Genomic DNA, 25168 nt, shown 5'->3' with positions numbered 1-25168 from the left:
GGACAGAATATTCACCACAGAAGAGATCCAAAAGGCCGAGAAACACATGAAAAAATGCTCCAAGTCTCTGATTGTCAGAGAAATGCAAATCAAGACAACAATGAGATATCACTTCACTCCTGTGAGAATGTCACACATCAGAAAAGGTAACAGCAGCAAGTGCTGGAGAGGGTGTGGGGTCAAAGGAACCTTCCTGCACTGCTGGTGTGAATGTCAATTGGTCCAACCTCTGTGGAGAACAGTCTGGAGAACTCTCAGAAGGCTAGAAATGGACCTACCCTATGATCCTGCAATTCCCCTCCTGGGGATATATCCTAAGGAACCCAACACATCCATCCAAAAAGATCTGTGTACACATATGTTCTTGGCAGCACAATTTGTAATAGCCAAAACCTGGAAGCAACCCAGGTGTCCAACAACAGATGAGTGGCTGAGCAATTTGTGGTATATATACACAATGGAATACTACTCAGCTGTAAAAAATGGTGACTTCACCGTTTTCAGCCGATCTTGGATGGACCTTGAAAAAAATCATGTTGACCTTTGGTGGTGGGAATGGTGTTTATGTACACTCCTAGCAAAATGTAGACATATAAATCAGTAGTTAATTAATATGAGAGGGGGAAATCAATTGTATGTCTCAAAGTTTCTCAAAAGACAAACTGAATCTTTTTAATATATAGGCTATGTATTTGATATGCGGACTCTCTCAAAAGCCTAGACCAAGTAGATTAGAAGCTTCCAATAGCACAGCTATATACAAGATACTGGGTACTGTACAGCAAACCATAACAAAGGGACTTTTCAAAGTTAACCCAATTAACAAATAATGTGATGATAATATTAACTATTGATTCTCTTTTTGAACCCTAAGACAGCAGGAACCTCACATCTTCACTATTGAGCCCCTACTCCCCCCAGTCCTGGAACCCTTGGATAGGGCCCACTTTCCCGTATGCATCTCCCAATCCAAACCAAATAATATTGCATCCGCCGATCACAACCTAACCAAAGCAACGATTGCCACCTCAACATGCTTCACCTCAGACTGTATCCAGAGACTTCACGTGTGGAATGACAACCCTTCAGCTTCATTACTCGGGTGAGACCTTTCCTTTAATAGTACACTCTAATTTCATCTCAGGTAGTTCACTTTCTAACAAAGTCCCATAACCTAGATATACACCAGTTTCTGTGAGAGAGAGCTTATGTGCACACGTATCCATAAACTACTGCAAAATATATACCTGAAAGCAGGATTACACTAGAGTTTGCAGTGAGTACCTCCCTAACACTTCCCCTCCACTATTCCAAGCTTGGGATCCATGATTGCTCAACAAATTGTTTGGCTTCATATGTTAACTTTCTTTTCAATCACCAGGTTCCAGATGCCACCAGGATGCTGGCTAGGCTTCCCTGGATTGAAGACCCCACCAATGTGTTCTGGAGCTCAGCTTCCCCAGAGACACACCCTACTAGGGAAAGAGAGAGGCAGACTGGGAGCATGGACCGACCAGTCAACGCCCATGTTCAGCGGGGAAGCAATTACAGAAGCCAGACCTTCTACCTTCTGCAACCCTCAACGACCCTGGGTCCATGCTCCCAGAGGGATAGAGAATGGGAAAGCTACCATGGGAGGGGGTGGGTTATGGGGATTGGGTGTTGGGAATTGTGTGGAGTTGTACCCCCCCTACCTTATGCTTTTGTTCACTAATCCTTTCTTAAATAAAAAATTAAAAAAAAAAAAAAAGAAAAAATCATGTTGAGTGAAATAAGTCAGAAACAGAAGGATGAATACGGGATGATCTCACTCTCAGGCCGAAGTTGAAAAACAAGATTAGAAATGAAAACACAAGTCGAACCTGAAATGGAACTGGAGTATTACACCAAAGTAAAAAACTCTGGGGTGGGTGGGTGGGTGGGGAGAATACAGGTCCATGAAAAATGATGAATGAAATAGTGGGGGTTGTATTGTTAAATGGGAATCTGGGGAATGTTATGCATGTAAAAAAAAAAAAAGTAGAAACGCAAAGCAGAAATTGACTGAGTTTGGAGTATGGCACCAAAGTAAGAAAGCAGAAGTACACTAGAGTTTGCAGTGAGTACCTCCCTAATACTTCCTCTCCACTTTTCCAAGCTTTGGGTCCATGATTGCTCAACAATTTGTTTGGCTTTGTATGTTAACTCTCTTTTCAGTCACCAGGTTCCAGGTGTCATCAGGATGCCGGCCAAACTTCCCTGGATTGAAGACCCCACCAATATGTCCTGGAGCTCAGCTTCCCCAGAGACCCACCCTACTAGGGAAAGAGAGAGGCAGACTGGGAGTATGGACCCACCAGTCAATGCCCATGTTCAGTGGGGAAGCAATTACAGAAGCCAGACCTTCCACCTTCTGCCACCCACAATGACCCTGGGTCCATGCTCCCAGAGGGATAGAGAATGGGAAAGCTATCGGGGTAGGGGGTGAGATATGGAGATTGGGCGGTGGGAATTGTGTGGAGTTGTACCCCTCCTACCCTATGGTTTTGTTAATTAATCCTTTCTTAAATAAAAAAAAAAGAATTAAAAAAAAAAAAGAAAAACAACAAGGGCAACAAAAGGGAAAATAAATATATTTTTAAAAATTGGTGAATCAGTGCTGCAGATGTCTCTCTTTGTCTCCCTTACTGTCTTCCCTTTCCGTCTTGATTACTCTCTGTCTCCATCCAGCAAACAAACAAACCAGAAATCTAACTTATAAAAAAAAAAAAGAAAAAAAAAAGAAATTCTAAAAAAAGAAAAAAACTGCTGTAGATTCAAAGAAGTCTTGTTTCTGAGAATTCTATCAATATCCGCCACAGTAAAAGTTCAAATTTGCAGGCAGAGGAAGATACTTTCATGGCTAAGTCTCCAAAGCCCCAGATTCAATACCCTGCACCACCATAAACCAGAGCTGAGCTCTGTTCTGGTTTAAAAAAAAGAGAGAAGAAAAAAAGAAAAAGATAAAATAACTTTAGAAAGTTCATTTTTTTTTACTTTCCAATTAAATTTGTCACAGCACTTAACTCATTATAAAAATGATCACAAAGTGGCTATCACATGCTAACTTTAAACATATTTTTCACTATTTTTTTTTTGCTTCCAGGTTTATCAGTGGGGGCCAGTGCCTACACAACTTCATTGCTCTTGATGGCCACTTTTTTTTCCTTTTAGATAGACCTTGAGACACAGAGAGGGAGACACAACACAGCACTTCTCTACTGATTGTGAAATCTTCCTCACATAGACATTCCCATGCAGTGGTCAGAGGCTTAAACCTGGGTACTTATGCATGGCAATATGTGCTCCACTGGGTGAACCACTTACAACTTCCCCTTATCTCAAATGGAGCTTGAAGGAATCATGATGAGATAAGCCCCCAAAAAGGATCAATGTGGAATCATTTTGCCTGTAGGCAGAGTTTAAGAAACAAAAGCAGAAAGGAGAAACACAGAATAAAATATGGACTTTGACTGATATATTGCACCAAAGCTAAGGACTCTGGGGAAGGAGGGCGGGTGGAGTTAGGGGTAGGGGGCTCTGGGGTCCTAGTATATGATGACATAAGAGAACCCAAGTTGGAGGTGTGAGTGTTTTGCAGACACATACATATCATGATACAACATTTTACCCGTGTGTTGACAACTGTACTGTAAAACCATTATGCCCCAATGATTAAAAAAAATCGTATGAAAAATCATATACTCATAGTAATAGTAATAGTAATCTTCTGACTTTTGCCAATCACCATTCATATATATGTTTTCCATTCAAATTACTGCAACATTACACATCACGAAGCCTCCAGACAACTTTGTTGTACACTCAGGAAAGATCGGTAAAAACGCAAATGACATTTCAGTGTCCTTTGAAATTAGTTTTCTTCTAGGAACTCAGTAAAAGATGGCAATTACATTGTTTCCTGTGTTTGCTCATCTTCAACCTGTAACATGAGACTCCACAAGGTAACTGGTCCTTGGAGGAAATGCCCAGTGTGAGGATTATGAAAGACTTTACTCAGCATGCAAAGAACCTGATGAGAAATCTAGTGACGGTCGGGATGAAGCAGAGCCTGTGCCATGGGAGTCAGCCTGAGCTCAGGGCTCTTTCAGGGTACCCTAAAGTGATGTCTATACCCTGAAAACACTCAGAGAGCAGTTGGTTAATGAAACATTTTATGTCAAATTAACATAAAAATCTGCCTCTCAGTAACTTCCAAAACATCTCATTTCCTTCCTGCTTTGGATGATGAGATGCATTTACAGTGCTCCCATCTTCTCCCCTGCAGGCAGCCCAACTTGATGAGTTCTGTGTTAGCAATTTCTGCTTCCTGCTGACACATGGACTGCTTCTGTGAGCTTGGATTGTCATGCATCTAAGGTGGGCACAGAGCCTTCCCCAGGTCCGCCTCAGGGGAAAGAGCACACTGGTCCAGCAGGGCCAAGGCTTCTGTAGCCACTGGAGTGAGCTGTGTCCTGGGCCACTGTTAAGGTCTCTGTCACCCAGGTCACCAAATCCCCCTCTTCCTCCTCTGTGTTGCTCAGTCCAGTCCATCCCATTATAAAGATCTAGGTCCCCCATCCTTTGGCCTCTCAGACCTGTATGTAACCCTTTTTATTTTATTTTTATTTTATTTATTTCCTTTTGTTGCCCTTGTTGTTTTATTGTTGTAGTTATTATGTGAAGGGACCTGCCTGCAGGTGGGGAGCCGGGGGCTCTATGTAACCCTTTTTATCCATCATTTCGTTTCTAGTCTGGCTGAGTCCTCTCTATTGACTTGGCTTTTTCCCTGTCCCACACTCTAGTTAGACCCTTCTGTTAGGGGGAAGATTAGGACTCTAAACCTCAGTTCCACCAGGATGCAGAACTTTTATGACCAGGAATCTTTGTTTTTGCTCCATCACTGAGAGGAGTATTTGGAGAACACTTGAAGAAGTCAGGCCCTGTTTCCCTTTCCTGAAAGGGAAGAGGAAAAACAAAGAATACCTGGGAATGGTAATGTGGTAATAGGTGTAGGTGTGGCTTAGAAAGGAAATGAAGGTTGGGTCCTAGAGGTACATGAAAATGGGCTCCAGCATTGCTATTCTGCCATCTTTGTTTACTCTCTGGGCGTATGCTTTCACTTTTCCTAAATAAAAGGTTAAAATGCCTGAAACCATAGTCTTCTCCAGAATTCTTTGTAAAGTTATGGCAAACCAGACACTATGGTGGACATATTTTAGCTTCACCCCCCTCCCCACACCCCTCCCCCCACCCCTCCCACACACACATAGTGCTTCTCCCTCCTCCTTTCCGATCAATAGTATACCCTCAGTGAGTGTCAGGACCATGCTGTGCTCTCAAGCACATAATTCAGAGGCACACTATGAAGTAAGCAGTGGAATAAGACATGAAGGCATTAACTTGTCCAGGTTACCATGGCCAGTTATCTGAGAATCAGAGTATAACCCTGTGGCCACCTGTGATGCTCCAATTCATTCCCAAGGCTTCTGTTACTTAGTTTCTTCATTTGACCACACTCAACACACACATACACACACCCCTATAATGGGCCCTCTAACACAAACTGCCAGAGTACCTTGAGTTTTTACAGGGGATACACTAGGCCCTGGTGAGGGAGCAGAGACTGAACTCTTCTTCTGAAGCTTTCAATTTTCTCTCCACTCTGCAGATGTTTGGGCTTATTCTGACTTATTTGTTTCATGAACCATCTTCAATCTTTATCCCAGAAGTGCTTTTATCTTGTCCACATAAAACTACACCAAGAAGGGCTACATGGTGGTGTGCCTGGTTGAATGCACAGATTCAAACTCCTAGTCCCCTGCCTACAGTGAGAGAAGCTTCATAAACAGTGAAACAGTGCTGCAGATGTGTTTCCTCTCCGCCCTCTATCTTCCCCTGCCCTCTCAATTTCTTTTTGTCTTTGTACAAAATAAGTAAGTTAAAAAGGAAGGAAGGAAGGAAGGAAGGAAGGAAGGAAGGAAGGAAGGAAGGAAGGAAGGTAAGACTTTGCCTTCTACCTTGTCATTAACAGCATACCCCTGCTCCTCCCCCACTCCTTCCAAAAATGGCTTTGCTTTCTGTTTTTTCCATTTGGCTTCCAACCTTTCAGTCATTAGCTGACCATGTGTCACTCCATTTTTCCTTCCCAGGACTCTCCTTCTTACCATTGCATGAGAAAGCCAACACCAAAAAGAAGCTGGCCTTTGAGAAATCTCTCAAACACTCCCAGCAGCCTCAGCACTGACCGTCTGCTAAAAGTTGACACAGCTGGCAGTTGACATAGCCAGAGAAGCTGCAAGGTTAGGGCACCTTGGATCTGAGCTGTCAAGGGGAACAAAGAGCAGGCCAGAGGCACCTGAAGACTAGACCTGAGTAAGGAAAAGCCAAATTACACAAGAGGAAGCTGAGGCTAAGTTAGCTAGTCATTCAATCAAAATATTTCTTGGGGGCTGGGCGGTAGTTCACCGTGTAGCACATAGTGAAAAATGCAAGGACCTGCTCAAGGATCCAGGTTCGAGCACCTGCGGGGGTGGGGGGTGGGGTGGTGTGGGATGTGCTTCATAAGCAGTGAAGCAAGTCTGCAGGTGTCTATCTTTCTCTCCCCATCTCTGTCCTCCCTTCCTGTTTCAATATCTCTCTGTTCTATGCAATAATGACAACAACAATAACAGCAATGGGGGAAAAAAAAAAGATGGCCTCTAGGAGCAGTGTATTTGTAGTGCAGGCACCAAATCCCAGCTATAACCCTGGAGGCAAAAAAAAAAAAAAATTTTTTTTGTGGCTAGAGACTAAACTTGAAAGCATGAAGTCCCAAGTTTTACCCCTGTCATCTATGCCAGAGTGATGCTCTGTTTCTCTCTCTCCTTTCTATCATTAATTATTTTTAAAAGATTAAAGAAATTGTTTTGGAAAATATTTATTGTGTGACTTCTTTATTCTGAAAGCTGTTCCGGGCACAGGAAATGGTAACAGATAAATGAGGGATCAAGTGGTGGTGCACCCGATTAAACACACACATTGCAGTGCACAAGAGTGCAGGTTCAAGCCTCTGGTCCCCACCTGCAGGGGAAAAACTTCACAAGCAGTGAAGCAGTGCTACAGATGTCTCTGTTTCTCTCTCTATCTCACTTTTCCCTCTTGATTTCTCTTTTTCTCTATCTAATAAAGAAATAAAATATATTTTTAAATTAATTAATTAATTAATTCCCTTTTGTTGCCCTTGTTGCTTTATTGTTGTAATTACTATTGTTGTCATTGTTGTTGGATAGGACAGAAAGAAATGGAGAGAGAAGGGGAAGACAGAGAGGAGAGAAAGATAGACACCTGCAGACCTGCTTCACCGCTTGTGAAGCAATTCCCCTGCAGGTGGGGAGCCGGGGGCTCGAACCAGGGTCCTTTGCCAGTTCTTGCACTTTGCGTCACTGTGCACTTAACCTGCTGCGCTACCGCCCAACTCCCAATAAAATAATTTTTAAAAGCAAATTAATGAAACCGGTAAATCTGGTCTTGTGGAGTTGTAATATATTAGAAAAGACAAACCTTGAACAAATAAATATAGACAATAATGCCAGGAGTGACGAATATGATAAAGAAAAATAAAGCCATGTCAGGATAAAACTGATGAAAGTAAGGGATGGGGTGCATGTTGTTTTAGATAGCACGGCCAGAAAGGAGCTCTCCGGGAAGGCTGGCATTTAGTCAAGTATTAAGTGACATTAGAGTGGTCCAAGTGAATATCTGAGCAGACATCTGGTGCAAAATCCCTGGGGTGGGAATATGTTTGCTAAGCAAAAGTGGGTTAGAGAAAGTAAGAGAGAAGAAAGGATGTGGGTGTGGAGTCAAGGTCCTGAAGACGTAAGAATGCATAATCCACATGACACATGAGAATTTGAACCAAGGATTTATGTATAACACTTCCTCTTCAAAGAGCTACCATGAAAGATAGTCCAGTGTTTGAAAAATTGTCAGTAAGGATGATGTAGACTCTCTTGGCATTTACTTTCACTCTAGCTCACTTGCAAGCCAACTCACAATCAGAGTAAAGGTTATGAAGAAGATCCAGAATACAAAAGACAAAGTTTTCTTTCTTTTTTTTTTTTTTTTTTTGCCTCCAGGGTTATTGCTGGTAGTTGGTGCCTGCACTACAAATCCACTGCTCCTGGAGGCCATTTTTTTTCTTTTGTTGCCCTTGTTGTTCACCGTTGCTGTTGTCATTATCATTATTGTTGATTTTGCTGTCATTGTCGTTTGATAAGACAGAGAGAAATCGAGAGAGGAGAGGAAGACAGAGAGGGAGAGAGAAAGATAGATACTTGCAGACACTGCTTGTGAAGCGATCCACCCTGCAGGTGGGGAACCGGGATCCTTACACCGGTCTTTGCGCTTGGTGCCATGTGCGCTTAACCCACTGCACTGCCACCTGGTCCCCAAAGTTTCCTATTCTTTACAGAAGTGTAACCCAAGTTCTGAGACAACATAATCCACAAGGAGAAAGGAATCTATCTTCAAAAGGAGACAGAACCATTGTGCCCAGGAAGCCCACGCTGCCATCAGTGGCCCTGCCTCAAGTGCATAGTTGTGCTCCTATGGACTGAACTGCTTCTCAACCTCACCTCATTCTATCGTTCCTTCTTTCTTTCTTTTTTTAAAAAAAAATAAATTTATTTAAAAAGTTTTATTTATTTATTTATTTGGATAGAGACAGAGAGAAATCAATATTTTATTGAACAATCTCATCACTCTTTTTTTAACATATAGGTACTGTTTTTTATAATCATTGTAGTAGGAAGAGACCAATATGTTTGTGGATTTAATTACATATTAAAACTGTTAGATCATTTTCAACATTTAATATTTAAAGTAAGCTAAACTGTACATTATTAAATTTGTACATTTTTATTTATTTATAATGTGGGTAATCTGAGACTATTTAGAGGGCTGTTGATTGCTTACTGTTCAAAGAAATGCTAGTCATGTAATAAATTCCTGGATAAGGTGACTGCATTACTACATGGGAAAGTTTTTATTTGCTATTATGTGAAGAAAATAATTTCTCTTGGGCATTTTCTTGGAGGGCTATAATAAAGGCTCTAATAATTATTTAATTACTTTTTAAATATTTTATTTATTTTTAATGAAAGAGATGCAGAGAGGAAGACAGAGAGAAAGACAAAAGCCCTTCTCAATTCTAGCTTATGATGGTGCTAGGGATTGAACCTGGGACCTCAGAGCCGCAAGCATGGAAGTCTTTTGCATAACCATTATCCTATCTTCTGCAACCCACACCTCAGTTACTTTTTGGTTGCCAAGCTATTCTTCTATGCTCACTAGACCACAAGAACACCTGGCATCATATAGGTTATCAGAGTATGAGTAGAATGCAAATGCATAGGATTATTATAATGAAATAGCTTTTGCTTATTTATTTGTTTATTTGACAGAAGCAGAGAGAAAACATGGGAGAAGGTGGGGATAGAGAGGGAAGGAGAAAGAGAGACATGTATAGCACTGCTTCATTTATGAAGCATCTCCCTACAAGTGGGGGCTGATGGCTTGAAGCTGGATCCTCATACATGGTAACATGTGTGGTCTACCAGATGAACTACCACCCAGCTCTTGAAATAGCTTTCTCTGCAGGGCTATTCAATAGATTCTCCAAATCTTTCTTCCTGGGAAGTACAAATGCCCTGACCTTAAAATTTCTGCAACTGACTGTGTCCAAGTTGGTTTGCAGATGGAGAATGATGATAATGAGGCCAGTGCATCACAAAAAGACAAAGACTGTAGCTTTCATCCAGGGCTAAAACATTTCCCTTTTGGCTTACAAATTACCTCACAGACAGACAGCTACAGATATACGCAGTCACATGGCAATGAGCTGGCAGTGCTTTTTTATTTCCTCTGTCACTACTGTTTTTGTATTCCTATAAAGCAATAGCTTAAGATTTCTGATCCTGTGATTTGCAGGAGCACAGGACACACTAGCCTAGAAGATGGCACCTTGGGATGTAGGATCTTTGACACTAAGGAAATGGAAGAATGGCAGAAGCACAAAGGGCGCTCTGACCTTCCCTCCATCCCTCTTTCCTAAAACATGTCATAGAAACTTCACATGAAGAGTGTTTTCCTTTACCCCTGAGGAAAGGAACATCCTAACTCTGAAGACAAAATAGGACTGAGTAGAGTCTAAAGAAACAGACCTTGTGAAATTTTCCCCATCCTATGATACTTAGCTATGATGTGTTGCCTTTCATATTTCTACATCACTGCCCAATCAAATCTAGCAGAAAAGTACTTAGGAGAGAGAGAGAGAGATAAAGAGAGAAAGAAAGGCACTTGCAGCACTGGTTCATCACCTGTGAAGCTGCCCTCTTGCAGGTAAGGACTAGAGACTTGAACCCCAGTCCTTGTACATGGTGATGTGTGTACTCCTCACCCTAGCCTTTTTTTTTTTTTTTTTTAACCAGAGCAATGCTCAGCTTTGGTTTATGGTGGTGTGAGAGATTACGCTTGAGACCTCAGAACCTCAGGATGAAAATGTTTTTGTAGAACCGTTATGCCATCTCCTGAGTACTAGTCTTCATTTCTTTGTGAAAGCTCTTAAGTCAAATAAAATTTGATGTGTTTTCTTTTTGACTGTCACTCTGGTCTAATGTACGTGTTTCTTACTCTACTGAAGAGTTAATCCTGACATCACACAAGACTGCCCCTCATTCCCACTTTAGGTGCCAATAGCAAGTCCTGGTTGTTTCTGTACCTCTGACTCACTGTAAATGAAGGATTTCCATGGTCTTGCCTTGAGGTGTTTTTTTTTTTTTTTTTGTTTTGACTTTATCACTCTAGGATGTACTTTTTAGGTAGAAAGGGAGAGCCTGAGAGAAGGAGAGACACCTTTGCACCAAAGCTTCCGTGTCTCATGTGTTCCCACATAGCATATGAGGGCCTCAGATATTGGCTGTGCACACAGCAAAGCAGGAGCTCTTCCGAGAGCAGGTGACAGAACTCAAAGACTTGCTTATTAGTTTATAGGGAAGCATATCTTAAAGTATACAGAGAACATTCAGGTGGAGAAGTGCACAGGGTGTGGTCTGGAAGGGTTTTGAGTTCAGGTGTTTCTATCCTCATAGGACTACCGTGCACCACCCTCTTCACAAGAAGGTATGTTCACTCACCCAGAAGTTCATCAACACTTGTGATATAGCCACTTCTTTCTTGCTGTCTTCAGGCAAAATGAAAACAAACACACAAAGAACCCCTAACTTTTGGTTTAAGCTTATAGAGCTCAACCATCCCTAAAAAAGCAAGAGGTTTGGGCCCTGCTCCATCTCTCGCACAAAGCCCTGATAGTGTGATGAACTTTTGAGATTATGGCTTCATTCCCATATTTCTGGAAGTTACTAATTATATTTATGTAAGAAGCTGTTTATAGATGTCTGCACTTGAGAGGTTAAGGAGAACCACAGTTGCTTTGAGTCATAATGAATTTGTCTTCCATGACATCACTTCTTACGCAAAGAGGATTAAAGTCATTTGTTTCTGGGGCCCCTCGGGGACCATCTGGAAGGGCTCCAAGATGCTGGTGTCTCCCTGCACACAGGGTGAATGTTGATTTTTGAGCTCCCTTCCATCCAGTGCTGTATTGTGCAGAGCATAATCATTATACTCTCTTAAGCAGGGAGCATGAGTATGCCCTATTTTGGGAACGCTCAAAATAGAAAAGCCCAAATACAAAGAATAGACAAATTAGGGAGTGATTCACCACAAAATAATCATTTGCTTTAAGTAAAGATTCACTTACAATTTCATTTGCATGACAGCTTACCCAAAGGCTTTAAAAATGTAATTTGATTAGTAAAGTCTCTATTAATACAAAATATCTAGAAACATATGACAGCTTGCATTTCTGTGGGACTTTAAAGGTAACCAAAAGCCTTTGACATGTGTTTTTATAGTTCATCTTGTCCTCTTGAATCTTTTGCAAGATAGGGCAAATATTATCATGCCCATGTTTATAAAAAGAGCTAAGTCCTTTGCCCAGTTACATAACTAGAAAGTGTCAGAACAAAAGCTAAGTTTTAGTTGACTTAGCTCCTTGTCAAAACACTCTTTTTATATGCATGCTTCTTTTTCATATTTATATTTTTCCAGCAAACAACTCAGATACTCAAAATCTATTTAGACTATATTCTAATTTGAAATGGAGAACTGTTGGTGATGATAATGATAATGATAATAATAATTTGATTTCTTTCAAAGAGGACAGTTGAAGGTCTGCAAAGTTAAAAAAAAAAAAAAGACTAAAAATGCCTGTCAGAATTACAGTGAAATTTTTAAAAAGAAATACAGATATTCAGACCAAACTACAAAAGTATACAGTAAGAATTTCTAGGTGTGGATTAACCTAGTGTGACAATATTCTTTTAAAATTAAGATCTGAGTAAATTAAAACTCAAAACACATGTCCAAATATGGCTAGAATAGACAATTCAAAGACTGAAGAAGCAAGTGAAAGATTTTCAGAATGAATGACAATTGTGCTTAAAGATGTATGCCAGGGGTTGGGCAATAGTGTAGCAGGTAAAACACACATGGCACAAAGTGCAAGGACCAGCAGAAAGATCCTGGTGCAAGCCCCCAGCTCCCCTCCTGCAGGGGGGTCCCTTCACAGGGGGTGAAGCAGGTCTGCAGGTGTCTGTCTTTCTCTCCCACTCTCTGTCTCACCTCCTCTCTTGATTTCTCTCTATCCTATCCAGCAACAACAACAGCAGTGACAACAACAATAATAATGACAACAAGGGTCACAACAAGGACAACAAAATGGGAAAAATGGCCTCCAGGAGCAGTGGATTAGTAGTGCAGGCACTGAGCCCCAGCAATAACCCTGGAGGAAAAAAAAAAAGATGTATGCCATTTCTTTCCAGGGAAACATAATAAAGTTAATATGTATTTATCTCCTCTATCAGAGAAGTTATAATGAATCATATAAATTAGAGACTATTAAGAGTGAATTTTTTAGGACATACGTCTACATGAATAAGGAAGATATGGCCTACAATATTACTTGTGGAATAATGTATATACAGATAACTTTATTCGTTATACTACCCCCCTCAGAAGGCTTCTGTGGTTCCCCCCTTGCCTCCTAAATCACAACTACTGTTGGTATGCTTCTGGATTCTGCTTGTGAAGCCTTCTGATTTTATCATCACATTGGGTTTGCTTGTGTTGCTTGCTATGTGTTCTGTTTGCACGTCCACTGTTGGCTAGGCACCCCCCTGCCTCTGGGACATTTGGTTTAGTCATCACTGGTTGGCGCTTCTTTCTTCTCCCCGCCCCCTATCTTAAGTATTTGCTTGGTTCCTGACTGTTCCGCAGGAGGAGAGAGAGGCAGGACAGAACTGTGATAAGAAGAGATTAGTTTGCTCTACCGCATCCCCGCTCGTCAATAAAGAAATACTGCTCTCCGCTCAGCCATGAGTCCCTGGTCATCTCTGTCTCCCACCACAAAGCTAGCTCAGCCCAGACCGACAAACTAGCATGACATTGATCCCTTCATGGCCCCTCTCATACTGCTCTCACAGCCTTAAATTCTTACCTGATGAGAACTACAATATCTTATGTAAACATTTTAATATTTTATTTGTCTTTATTTTGATGAAAGGGAGGGTGGAGAACTGCTGAGCTCTGACTTGTGGTGGTGCTAAAGATTGAACCTGGGGACCTCAAAGCCTCAGGCATGAAAGTCTTTTGCACAACCATTTTGCTGCCCCCCCAGTCCAAATAATTTGATTCAAATATCTTTTTTATTTTGCATATAAACAGAAAAAACTGAGAGGTAAAGGGAGAGAAAAAGTGAGTGAGTGTGTGTATGTGAGAGAGAGAGAGAGAGAGAAAGAGAAAGAGAGGCCTGCAGCACTCTTTCTCTGCTTGTGAAGCTTTCTCCCTGCAGGTGGGGGCCAGGGGCTTGACCCTGGGTCCTTATGCACTATAACTGGATACATATCAACCCAGCTCCAACATCTTACTTTCTAATTGTACTACAGAGTGTAAAATAAAGAGGAAGACTTAGAGTCACCATACATGAAAGTGTGAACTTTGAGAAGAAATGAAATGTCAAGAGCTATTTTCATCCTAAGAACAGTTTTAAAACTCTATAGAACTTTGTTGACATTTTGATAATTTGTGGGATGAGGCAAACTGGTGGTAATTTCTAGATCCTACTTAAAATAAAGTCTTAGCAGATGAACATCTGTGCAACAAACTACCCCAAGATATAGAGACTTCAAGTAGTAATATATTATTACATTTTTTTGTGTTAGCTAGGTTTTCCTGGAAGTACTTACTTATAGTCTTCTGAGACTGCAGACAAGGGATTGGAGTCATCTGAAGGGTTAGCTGTCTACTCTGGAAGGCTCATGAAGCTGGTAGCTGATGAGCTCAGGTACAAGTGTTGCTACAACATTATCTCTCCTATCAGCTTGTTCTTCTCTCAAATGGCAGCTGATGTCCAAGAAGGAACCTCTCAAGAACAATGCAGTAAGAGACTCAAATCCTACTATGTCCACCCCATGTGTTTATTGGGTTGTCAAAAAACACATTATGACTTTTCTGGCAACCCAATAGTTTCCATTTTTATGCTGTATGTGTCTGGGGTGTGTGTGTGTGTGTGTTTCTCTAGTGATATATATATATATTTTTTTCTTATCAGATCTTCAAAATACATTATAACAAAATATATTTTAGCGAGTCCTCTGCCCAAAATTTTTTGTGACTTTTTTTTTTGTGTGTGACTAAGTGTCTACCCCTATCTATTTGGGGATGAAGTATCTCCAGAAAAAGGGTCTCCTGTATCCTCTGAACTAAGCCCCTTCTACCTGATGAGAACTACAATATCTTATGTAAACATTGTAATATTTTATTTTATACTCATCCTCCCCTGACAGGGTCACTCTATTTTCATGCTCTTTTCCAAGAAGAAAAAATGAACCCCCTATAGGAAGTCCTATCTCTTGCTGACCTCCCCACCTAACTTTTTTTTAAATTTAATATCATCTCTACCTCAGAATAAATTGCAAAGAAGCTTAACTAAATCTCAAACAGTCAATTTTTCATTCAGAATAGCTACAAAATCTAGTGGTATTTCTTTCTTGGGTCTTTACTGGAAAAGCACAGTTTCAGTTTCATAATTCTTAATTTACAAAACAAAAATCCTTTTTCCCAACTGGACAGTTTAAGGACTTGCTTGAGGGCATACCTAATCTCTCAAACAAAATGAATAGTTTCTAAAACCTCATGGCTTCCATATAGGTAGACAAATATATAAATACACACACACACACACACACACACACATATTTTCTTCCTCAGGGGCAGCATTCTTCCTCAAATGAGATACTCTACCCTAGCTGAAAAGGGAAAGTCTAGGGAAAAGTTAAAGTATGCCACGAAAGCATCAGATTCTTCTCCATGAAAGCATCAAATTCTTCTCTCTCTCTCTCTCTCCCACCCTCTCTTTCAGACACATACACACATACGTACACACACACACACACACACACACACACACACACACTGACATGGCTGCTCATGCCAATAACTTTGGCTGCCTTTAGTTATTCCCAGCTCTATATTACCCTTTGTAACTTTGTTGGGATTTCTTTTATTTTCTTTATTTTTACATTTTATTTATTTATTTTTACCAGAGCACTGATCAGCTCACTTTTTGGTGGTGCAGGGGATTGAACCTGGGACTTTAGAGCCTCAGGCATGAGAATCTCTTTGCATAACCATTATGCTATCTACCCCTGCCCTATTTTGACATTTTATTGGGAGCTTAATGGTTTATAGCAGAGTTGTCTACACATGGACACAATTTCCAAGCTCCATGTGATGGGTGTCGGCAAAATACTGTAACCTCACCCCCTCGACCCCTCTTCCGATATTCCCCCATATTCCCTTGCTTTGGTGCAGTACATCTGTTTTCCATCTACACCATGCCTCGGCCTTGTGTGAGCTTAATGTGCAGCCTGACGATACGAGAATCCGGCATGAAGCCCAGCCAGTCTATCTTGGCGTTACTCTCGATTGCACCCTGTCATTTCATGAACATCTCATAAAAACTGCAGCAAAGGCCAGGCTTCCCTGGATTGAAGACCCCACCAATGTGTCCTGGAGCTCAGCTTCCCCAGAGACACACCTTACTAGGGAAAGAGAGAGGCAGACTGGGAGTATGGACCGACCAGTCAACGCCCATGTTCAGCAGGGAAGCAATTACAGAAGCCAGACCTTCTACCTTCTGCAACCCTCAACGACCCTGGGTCCATGCTCCCAGAGGGCTAGAGAATGGGAAAGCTATCATGGGAGGGGGTGGGTTATGGAGATTGGGTGGTGGGAATTGTGTGGAGTTGTATCCCTCCTACCTTATGTTTTTGTTCATTAATCCTTTCTTAAATAAAAAATTTAAAAAAAAACTGCAGCAAAGGTGGGCGCGAGGAATAACATCGTTGCAAGACTGGCCAGCTCCTCATGGGGCGCCAGCGCTTCCACACTACGATCATCATCTCTAGCATTATGCTATTCCACTGCAGAATACTGTGCCCCAGTATGGTTCCGTAGCCCCCATGTCCACTTGGTCGATTCCAAATTATATTCCTCCATGAGGATAATTTCTGGAACCATCCGTTCCACCCCGGTTCCATGGCTGCCAGTTCTTAGCAACATCGCCCCGCCAGATATTTGTCGGGATGCGGCATCATCTAAGTTCATTTCCCACGTCTACGCTCAACCGGACCTGCCAATATAGGCGGATATCTTCGCCCACCCTGTCCAACGCTTGACGTCTCGTCATTCAATCTGGTCTCCTACGCCTACACTGAACTTCTCTGTTCCAGACTCTTGGAAACAGAGCTGGCAGTCAGCTGAGGTAAAGAACAAACACCTCATCACAGACCCCTGCAAGCGTCAACCTGGCTTTGACCTAGCACGTTATGATTGGGCCCTCCTCAATCGCTATCGAACAGGCCATGGCAGGTGCGCCGCTATGTTCCATCGCTGGGGAGCCAGAGACGACCCGAACTGCCCCTGCAGCTACAGACAGACTATGACCCACATAGTCAACGACTGCCACCTCTCCAGATTCAAAGGAGGTCTCGAAACTTTACATCAGGCTCAACCTGACACTGTTGACTGGTTACGGAAGAAGGGCAAACGCTAGAAGAAGAAGAAGGTGCAGTATATCACACCCAGTCCAAGATTCATATTGTACCTCTTTCTGTCCCTCTGTGACAAAACTTGGCTGGTCTTTCCTGGCCATTCCAAATCCAAAATCTAGTCTTTTCCTGCTTTTCTTTCCCTGACAACATTCAATTTCCATTTCTGCTGACCTTTCTTTTCTTCCTCATTCCAAAAAAATAAAATAGTCTCAACTAATTTGCAATTTGCATCTTTAATTTTAACTTACATTTTGCTTTATTGCAGCAATACATATTTGTCAAGTTAGACCATTAAATAGTTCTTAAAAGGAAAAAGAGAAGTCCCATCTTATTTGCCCACTCCAATTTTTCTCCAGAGACAATCGCTATCAATTCTCAATTTCTTCAGGCATTTAGTTCTATTTACTAAACATTTTTACACATCACTGTCTAGCTGTAGTTATTTAACATTTTCTGTGCTAAAACATGGGGGCTTACATTTTTCTCACTGCTCCCTTTCTCATACAAGCATTTCCCCTGATTTTCTGAAAAATGTTCAATCACAGTATTTTGCTATTTTCTATTTATTTATTTACCAGAGTGCTGACCAGCTCTGGCTTATGGTGGTGTTAGGGATTGAACCTGCACCTTCAAAGCCTCAGGCATGAGAGTCTCTTTGCATAACATGCTATCTACTCCTGCCCTATTTTGCTATCTTCTATATAAGTATTATTCATAAATGAGCTGTGTAGTGTACTTTAGTTATTTCTTTTTTATACAATATTTTCTCCCCCCCTAGAATCCACTAATTGTATTCTTTCTACTTGTTAATTTTTGTATGTATTTATTACTAGTTCATCCCAAGCTCTCCAAGAGAGATAGAAACCCCTCACAATATCCAAACCAAATTAGTTTCTTGATTCTCTATTACATACCATCAGCCTGGGAATTCTCACTATCTTTCTCCTGTATTCGGTTCCTTATTTTCTAGATGCTGTGTTTTCTCTGTCTTGGCTTCCTCTCATATTTTCAGAGAAGTACATCTTCCAGTAGTTTCCTGATTAAAATTATAAGGCTGATAACAATATTGAGACCTTTCTTACCAAAAATACCAGCCCACTCTTATTCATTTGTATTTATTTATTTATTTTACTATTTGCATCTTTCCCTTCAATGTGTAGTAGTCACTGAATATTCATAGTTAACAGTGAGGATATCACCAGTTGATTAGATGCTTTGTGGGCTTCAGTGTCAGGTAGCAAGACAGGCACCTGGTTTTGGTGTTGGCTCTGTGACCAACGGTCTTTAACTACTGGTCTTTTTTATTGGTTAGGCAATATACCCATAGGAGGGTCCTCCAAGATCCTGTCAATGGATCAAGTCTGACAGCGTTCTTGTAAGGAAACAGCACTAGGGCTCTTGGTTATTCTGACATTGTCCACTCAGTCCTTTCTTACTTTCAGACACCACATCTCTCCCACTTTCCTCTCTCTGGGGATCAAGGATTCCATAGATAATGAGAAGGAGTAGGGGGAAAGAGTCACTTGAGACTTTCAACCAGTCTTCTGGAGGTGTTCTGGGAGATCGCTGGAGATAGTATCTGGTCAACAACCTTGCACAGAAATTCTATTAAAATGCTTATGAGCTATATCAACTTGAACAAGCATCTCAATTTCTCTGAGCTTCGGTTTCTTTGTAAAATGGAAACATGGAGCTTTAGTGTGAGGGTTAAAGGGGACTGATGAATGTGAAGTGCCTGGTGCAATATGTCCAACATGGAGAGTTCACTCAGTTGTGGGTGGTATAGAGGCCATGATGGTATAAGTTGGCAAACCTTTAGACTCGTGTCAGTGCATAGAAAGGACCCTTCCTGCTACCCAGTGCTCTTATATACACTCAGAAGGGAAGACAACACCAATTCACTCACTTTCTGCCAAACTATTAATATTTGGGACATAGCAACATTTGCAACTTGCCCTCACCTTCACTAATTGTCTGAGTCATTCCTATACTCTGATTCTTATCCTAATGGATTGGCAGGTGGGAGTGAGTACAGAACAGCAATAAAATCAGTCTGAAACCAGATCTGTAGGGTGAAAATAATCTTTCTTTCTTTCTTTTTTTCTTTCTTTCTTTCTCTTTTTAATGAAAGGGATAGGAGGAGAGAGAGGGAAAGAGAAAGAGAAGCAGAATATAATTCTGGTACATGTGCTGCTGGGGATTGCACTTGGAAACTCATGCTTGAGAGCCCAACACTTTATCCATTTCAATCTTCCTTATTTTACACACACACACACGCACACACACCTCACTATTTTGATTTTACTATGCTACAACTTCTCTCTCAGTGCAAAAGAAAGTTCTTCCCCTGCCCACCACACCCTTTTCAGCAGCTCTGTTTCACCAGCCACAGTCTTCTTCCCCTTTTTTCTTTCACTGTTTTTGTTTGGGCTCTTCAATATGCCTTGCTAGAAGGCAGGCTTCCTCTTCAAGTATGAGTCTTCCCCCTGATATCTTAGGATAATTTTCCTATCTGTTCTGGGGCTTCCAGTAGCTTTGTTAATTGGCTGCATCTCAGGGGAGACTGAAGAGGAAGGAGGAGTTTAAGGAGCTGGGAAAATTGAGCTTATCTTAAAGTCAAGAATTTTAAAATGTCTGGATAGCTGGAGATGTGGTTTAGAATCTGATCATAAGCAGCCTTCACTGTGCTCAGCTTTCCCCCCTAGTTTGACATTTCAGATTGATGACTACTATGAATTTTTCTGCCTGCATTTGTCATTTAGATTCAATAGCATCTGAAAACACATCAAATGAAAATTTGGAAGTAGGCCTATTAAGAAAAGCCATCATTAGTCAAATGTTGGGTGTCAAGTTTTGTTGGGAATGGTGAAAATAACAAGGTCTTTTGGAGACAATCTACTGGCAAGAGAAAGGCAACGGGAACTTTCTTGTCATTTGGGAATGTTGTAAATAAAGGTCAACTTAGATAAGAGGGTACAAGAACAAATCTCACCTAACAACCCCTTACACTGGTGTTTCCTTTTTCAACCACACACAGACAGGAAGTCTGCACTGTGTCTTTTGTGGGTGACCTTTTCTTAGTGCAAATCTTAATCGTTCCTTAAAATTTTCCCCAGCAAAGTAATAAAGCAGAGGGTTGAGGCAGCTGTTGGCTGCTGCCAAGGACAGTGTGATGACCACACCTTTATGCAGCCTGTCTGTGCAAGTGCCCGCTTTCCATACAACCAAATGGAGGGTTCTCAGTACATGATAGGGCAGGAAGCACAGGAGGAAGATGATCAAGGCAATGATGATGGTGGTCCGTGCCTTCCTATGAGATACCCGCAGGCCTGATTCTGGAGCCTCGGCCTTCAAAAGAGCTCGAATGATCAGCAAGTAACAGATGCTGAGTGTGAAGAAGGGCAGCAGGAAGCCCACCACCAAGGCAATGTAGTTCATAGTCTGCAGTTTACCAATTTTCTTGAGATTCAATTCTAAACACAAGGTAGTGTTGCCTTTCTGCTCAGAGCCACTCTTCAGGAGCACTGTTGAAGAGGCCATGATAAGGACCCATATGGCCCCACAGAGAACCCAGGCACTCCTGATGCTGGTGACATGGAGAAGCCGGAAGGGGTGCACAGTTGCCAGGAATCGAATGACACTCAGCACAGTCAGGAAGTAGATACTGCTGTACATGTTGACATACATGGAGTAAGACATAATTCTGCAGGCTAGGTCCCCAAATATCCAGTTGGAGCCTCTGAGGTAATAGTCAGCCCTGAAGGGCAGTGTGCTTGCGAATAGGAGGTCTGAAATGGCCAGGTTTAGCATGAAAACATTCACAGGTGTGGATTTCTTATACGGTTGCAGGAAAACATATATGGAAAAGCCATTTCCCAGGATTCCCCAGATAAATATTATCAGGTACACAGTGGGGTAGAAATCCCTCTTAAAATTTTCAATTGTGCAGTTCCTGTTGCTGCTGTTATTGCTGAAGGTGCCATTGGGTCCCATTTCTGAAATGGAGATGGATGGAGGCAAAGAGATGGAGTCCTTTTCCACTGCTAAATTAAAAAGAAACAGACACAAAAATTTACTTCTTGCTCACTGCTTGGTTACACCTTCACTAGGTTTTAGTGAAACAGGGAGAAATACTAGTTTTTCTCTGAAACTTGAGTCATAAAAATCATCGGCTATACTAGTTTTGTTTTGTTTTTTTCTGAGCCTGACATCTGATATGCAGGTGGATCCAAGTTATTGTCTGGGGAGATGATGTCATGGCTGGAAAAAGGACCAGAAAGCTGGATCAGGGAAGAGTAGCTTCCAAATATGGGAAAGGGGTATAAATATTGTTGACTGTAAACCCCATTAATTTGATGTGGTCTGGGGCCCATATTCCACTTAGGAGCCCATGTGACCTCTGCATCCCTGTAGATCCAATCTCACAATCTGTGGTCATGAGTAGGAACGTTCCAAGTTGCCCCAATATCAGTATAGCCACAGGCCCTTTGGGATATAAGTAAAATATGCCTACTAGCTATCTATAAAATGGAGAACCCCTGCCCCAACTCTTCATCTGCACTACTTCAGCCTTTAGGTTCATGATTAGTCAACAATTTGTTTGGCTTTATATGTTAACTCTCTTTCCAGCCACCAGGTTCCAGATGCTACATAATGCCAACAAGACTTCCCTGGACAGACAACCCCACCAACGTGTCCTGGAGCTCTGCTTCCCCAGAGCCCTTCCCTACTAGGGAAAGAGAGAGACAGGCTAAGAGTAGGGATCGACCTGTCAACACCCATGTTCAGCAGGGAAGCAATTACAGAAGCCAGACCTTCCACCTTCTGCATCCCACAATGTCCTTGGGTCCATACTCCCAGAGGGTTAAAGAATAGAAAAGCTATCAAAGGAGGGATGGGATACGGAGTTCTGGTGGTAGGAATTGTGTCAAGTTGTATCTCTCTTATCCTATGGTTTGTCAGTGTTTCCTTTTTATAAATTAAAAAAAAAAAAGGAAGAATAAGAAAGCTATCAAGGGAGGGGATGGGATACGGAGTTCTGGTGGTGGGAATTGTGTGGAGTTGTACCCCTCTTATTTTATGGTTTTGTCAGTGTTTCCTTTTTTCATTTTTATTTATTTATTTATTTATTTTTATTTAAGAAAGGAGACATTAACAAAACCGTAGGATAGGAGGGGTACAACTCCACACAATTCCCACCACCCGATTTCCATATCCCATCCCCCTCCCCTGATAGCTTTCTCATTCTCTAGTGTTTCCTTTCATAAATAAATTTAAAAGAGAAAAAAATCGTTGGCTAAGACTTTACATTATATTTCCTGTGATAGCTCATAATAAATGTCTAGAATTCAGAATAAACATGAATTTATGTGGATAAAGTTAGTCTTAAACTGTGGTTCAGGAGCTGGGGAGTGGATAAAGCACTGGACTCTCAATCATAAGGTCCTGAGTTCAACCCCCAGAAGCACATGTACCAGAGTGATGTCTGGTTCTTTCTATCCTCCTATCTTTCTGATTAATAAATAAATGAAATCTTTTTTTAAAAAGGTTAGTCTTAAACTTAAACAACGTTTAGGTCTTTAGATATAGTGTTTATTGGCATTTTTGTTTTTTGTTTTGTCTTCCTGTCATCACTGGGGGCTTCACCATTCCAGGTCAGCTTTTTCATATAGAAAGATAAGGGGTTAGGAGACACCATAGCAGCAAAAGTGCCCTCAGTAAGGGGGGGAACCAGGCTCAAAGCCTGGCATGCCCATGACAAAGCAAGTGCACTATCCAAGTGAGCTATCTGATGGCTCTGGTCTACTGCCCATATTGAGTCTGAGAACTCTGCACCACTACAGTCTAAATCTACTATACTGAAGACTTCACATCAACCTCTGTGGAAAATGGGAAAAAAATTCATACAGCTGGCAAAACTTTTATAAGTGAGAAATCAAAACATTTTCAAATTATGAAAAACCATAGGAATGTCTTATGAGAAAACCTACCCTAAAAGAATGATTAAGACAGGACTTAATGAAGGAAAGTCCGACTTAAAGAACACAGTAAATAAAAATGTGAGTTAATACAATAGATTTTTCTCCCTTTTAATCTAAGTCAAATTTTATAATTGCTTATAAATGTGGTTTTAAATGGATGGGAAGGATTTTTTAATTAGTGATTCAATGTTGATTTGCAAAATTATGAGACAACAGGGATATAATTCCACACCTTTCCCACCACCAGAGTTCTTTATCCCCATTATCTCCATTTGACACTGTATTAGGTCTCCCAAGGTCACAGATATGGGTTGATTATTATTTCTATAAATACCTATATTTATATATATTTGCCCGTTTTACCCCTATGGTCCTGCCTCCTATTCCTTTCTAAGTCATACCTATACCTATTGCTACCTCCAAATGTACATCCTTTTATCCTCTTCCCTTTATGGGCCTTGGGGTATTGATGGAATTGGAGTTCAGAGCCCTCTGGTAATCTTCCCCTGAAATTTCTCCCATGCTGGGCATACAGACCAAAATTCTTTATGGGGTTCACAAGGTGGGCTTCTGTAATTACTTCTCCCATGGATCTGGCCATTGACAAGTCAATACATATGTCCAGCCTGTTTCTATTTTTCCCTGCTAGGGTAAAACCTCACTTTTGGAGAGATGAGGTTTCAGGAAACATTGGAGAGGTTGTCTACCTAGGGAACTCAGGATGAAATCATAGTAGCATCTGCAACTTGGTGGCTAAAAGGCAGAAATATACAAAGCAAGATAAAACAATAAAATTAAATAATACACAGGAACCAAAAAGTAGAAATAGAGTAGATGAGAATAGAAATCTTAGAGTGGAGAGAAGCTAGGAAGTTTATTATATGTATGTTACTAGGGGTCCACAACTGTCATATTTTTTGTTTGAGCTTAATAGCTAATATGCAGGTGGACTAAAAACATTGTCTGGGAAGATGTAGTCAGAGTTGAGAATAGGGCTAGAAAGCTGGAATAGGGCAGAAAGTAGCTCCCAAACTTGAAGAAAGTGTGCAGATACAATTAACGGTTTGCCCCAGCAATCTGACCTAGAACCCATGTATATTCACATTTAGCACAGGAGCCTGTGTAACCTCCTAGTCCCTGTCAGTCTGAGCTCACAGCCCATAGTCACAGCTGGGAAAATTCTAGGCTGCACTCACTTTAGGGCCAATATTTCTCAACTGCCAGAGCAGGATGACCCAAGCTTCCCTTCGGAGAGTGGGCAGGCCCTGCCATTGTTGCTCTACAGTGAGGGAAAGGTCCTGGAGAGGCACCAGAAGAGGGCTTATAAAAAATAATAAATAAAAAAAATTAAAAAGAAGAGGGCTTATGATGATGTTTGTGATGGAAGTGACTGGTACTGGTGGAGAAAGGGATCTATTAGAAGTGTAGGCCCATCATATCTATGTAGGAATCCAAGGATTCCCTGACTAGGGCCCCAAATGATGGGGTGTCTTTGTATTGGCCAAAAAGAACATCATAAAGTGAGTCATTCTCTTGCCCTTATCCATATTTTGTAGTCCTTTCTTTATCTGATGAGCTTAGACTTTCTCCCATTTGTTAAAGCCTTGAGTGTCATTTGCTGGATCCAAACCAGTATTAGGCTTATGGGGTCTGGCATCAAGTTAAGGAGAAAATACAACTAGAATTTTAGTGGGGTCTAAGTTAACCTTAAGTTTAACTGCATTTCTTGTTTGATGATTCTGATAAAGGTTGTCATAGGGATAGTAATTGTCCTTTAGTTGATATATATATTTTGCCAGTATATTTATTGACCAATTATATATGGAGTTTATTCTAAAGATTACCAAGGAGTGACAATAATGCTGGTGCTGGAAGAGAGATTAGGAAATACAGCTTTCTTTCTTTTGTGTAGTTATTTGAGTAGACAGGGTGATTGATGGAAGTAAAATAGGGGTA

At 41.2% G+C, this 25168-nt stretch overlaps 1 protein-coding gene across 7 annotated transcripts in view; it reads right to left on the bottom strand.

Annotated features, from left to right (window-relative positions):
- Nucleotides 1-19593: 19593 nt before the first annotated feature.
- Nucleotides 19594-25168, bottom strand: part of CYSLTR2 (cysteinyl leukotriene receptor 2) — a 50016-nt gene continuing 44441 nt past the window's right edge. For 5 of the 7 annotated variants that reach the window (XM_060193454.1, XM_060193451.1, XM_060193455.1 and 2 more), the window contains 2 exons: nucleotides 23875-23965; nucleotides 19594-21274 (listed from right to left, as the gene is read on the bottom strand). In XM_060193454.1, the coding sequence (XP_060049437.1) occupies nucleotides 20235-21224 (990 nt within the window). In that variant the 5' untranslated portion in view covers nucleotides 21225-21274; nucleotides 23875-23965 and the 3' untranslated portion in view covers nucleotides 19594-20234. The remainder of the gene's footprint in view (nucleotides 21275-23874; nucleotides 23966-25168) is intronic. The other 2 variants (XM_060193452.1, XM_007521233.3) reach the window with 1 other exon arrangement.

This window comes from Erinaceus europaeus, chromosome 7 (genome assembly GCF_950295315.1).
Source record: "Erinaceus europaeus chromosome 7, mEriEur2.1, whole genome shotgun sequence".
NCBI classification, from domain to species: domain Eukaryota; kingdom Metazoa; phylum Chordata; class Mammalia; order Eulipotyphla; family Erinaceidae; genus Erinaceus; species Erinaceus europaeus.
Note: the sequence above shows the minus strand (reverse complement) of the source record. Positions and strands in the feature narration are given on the sequence as shown.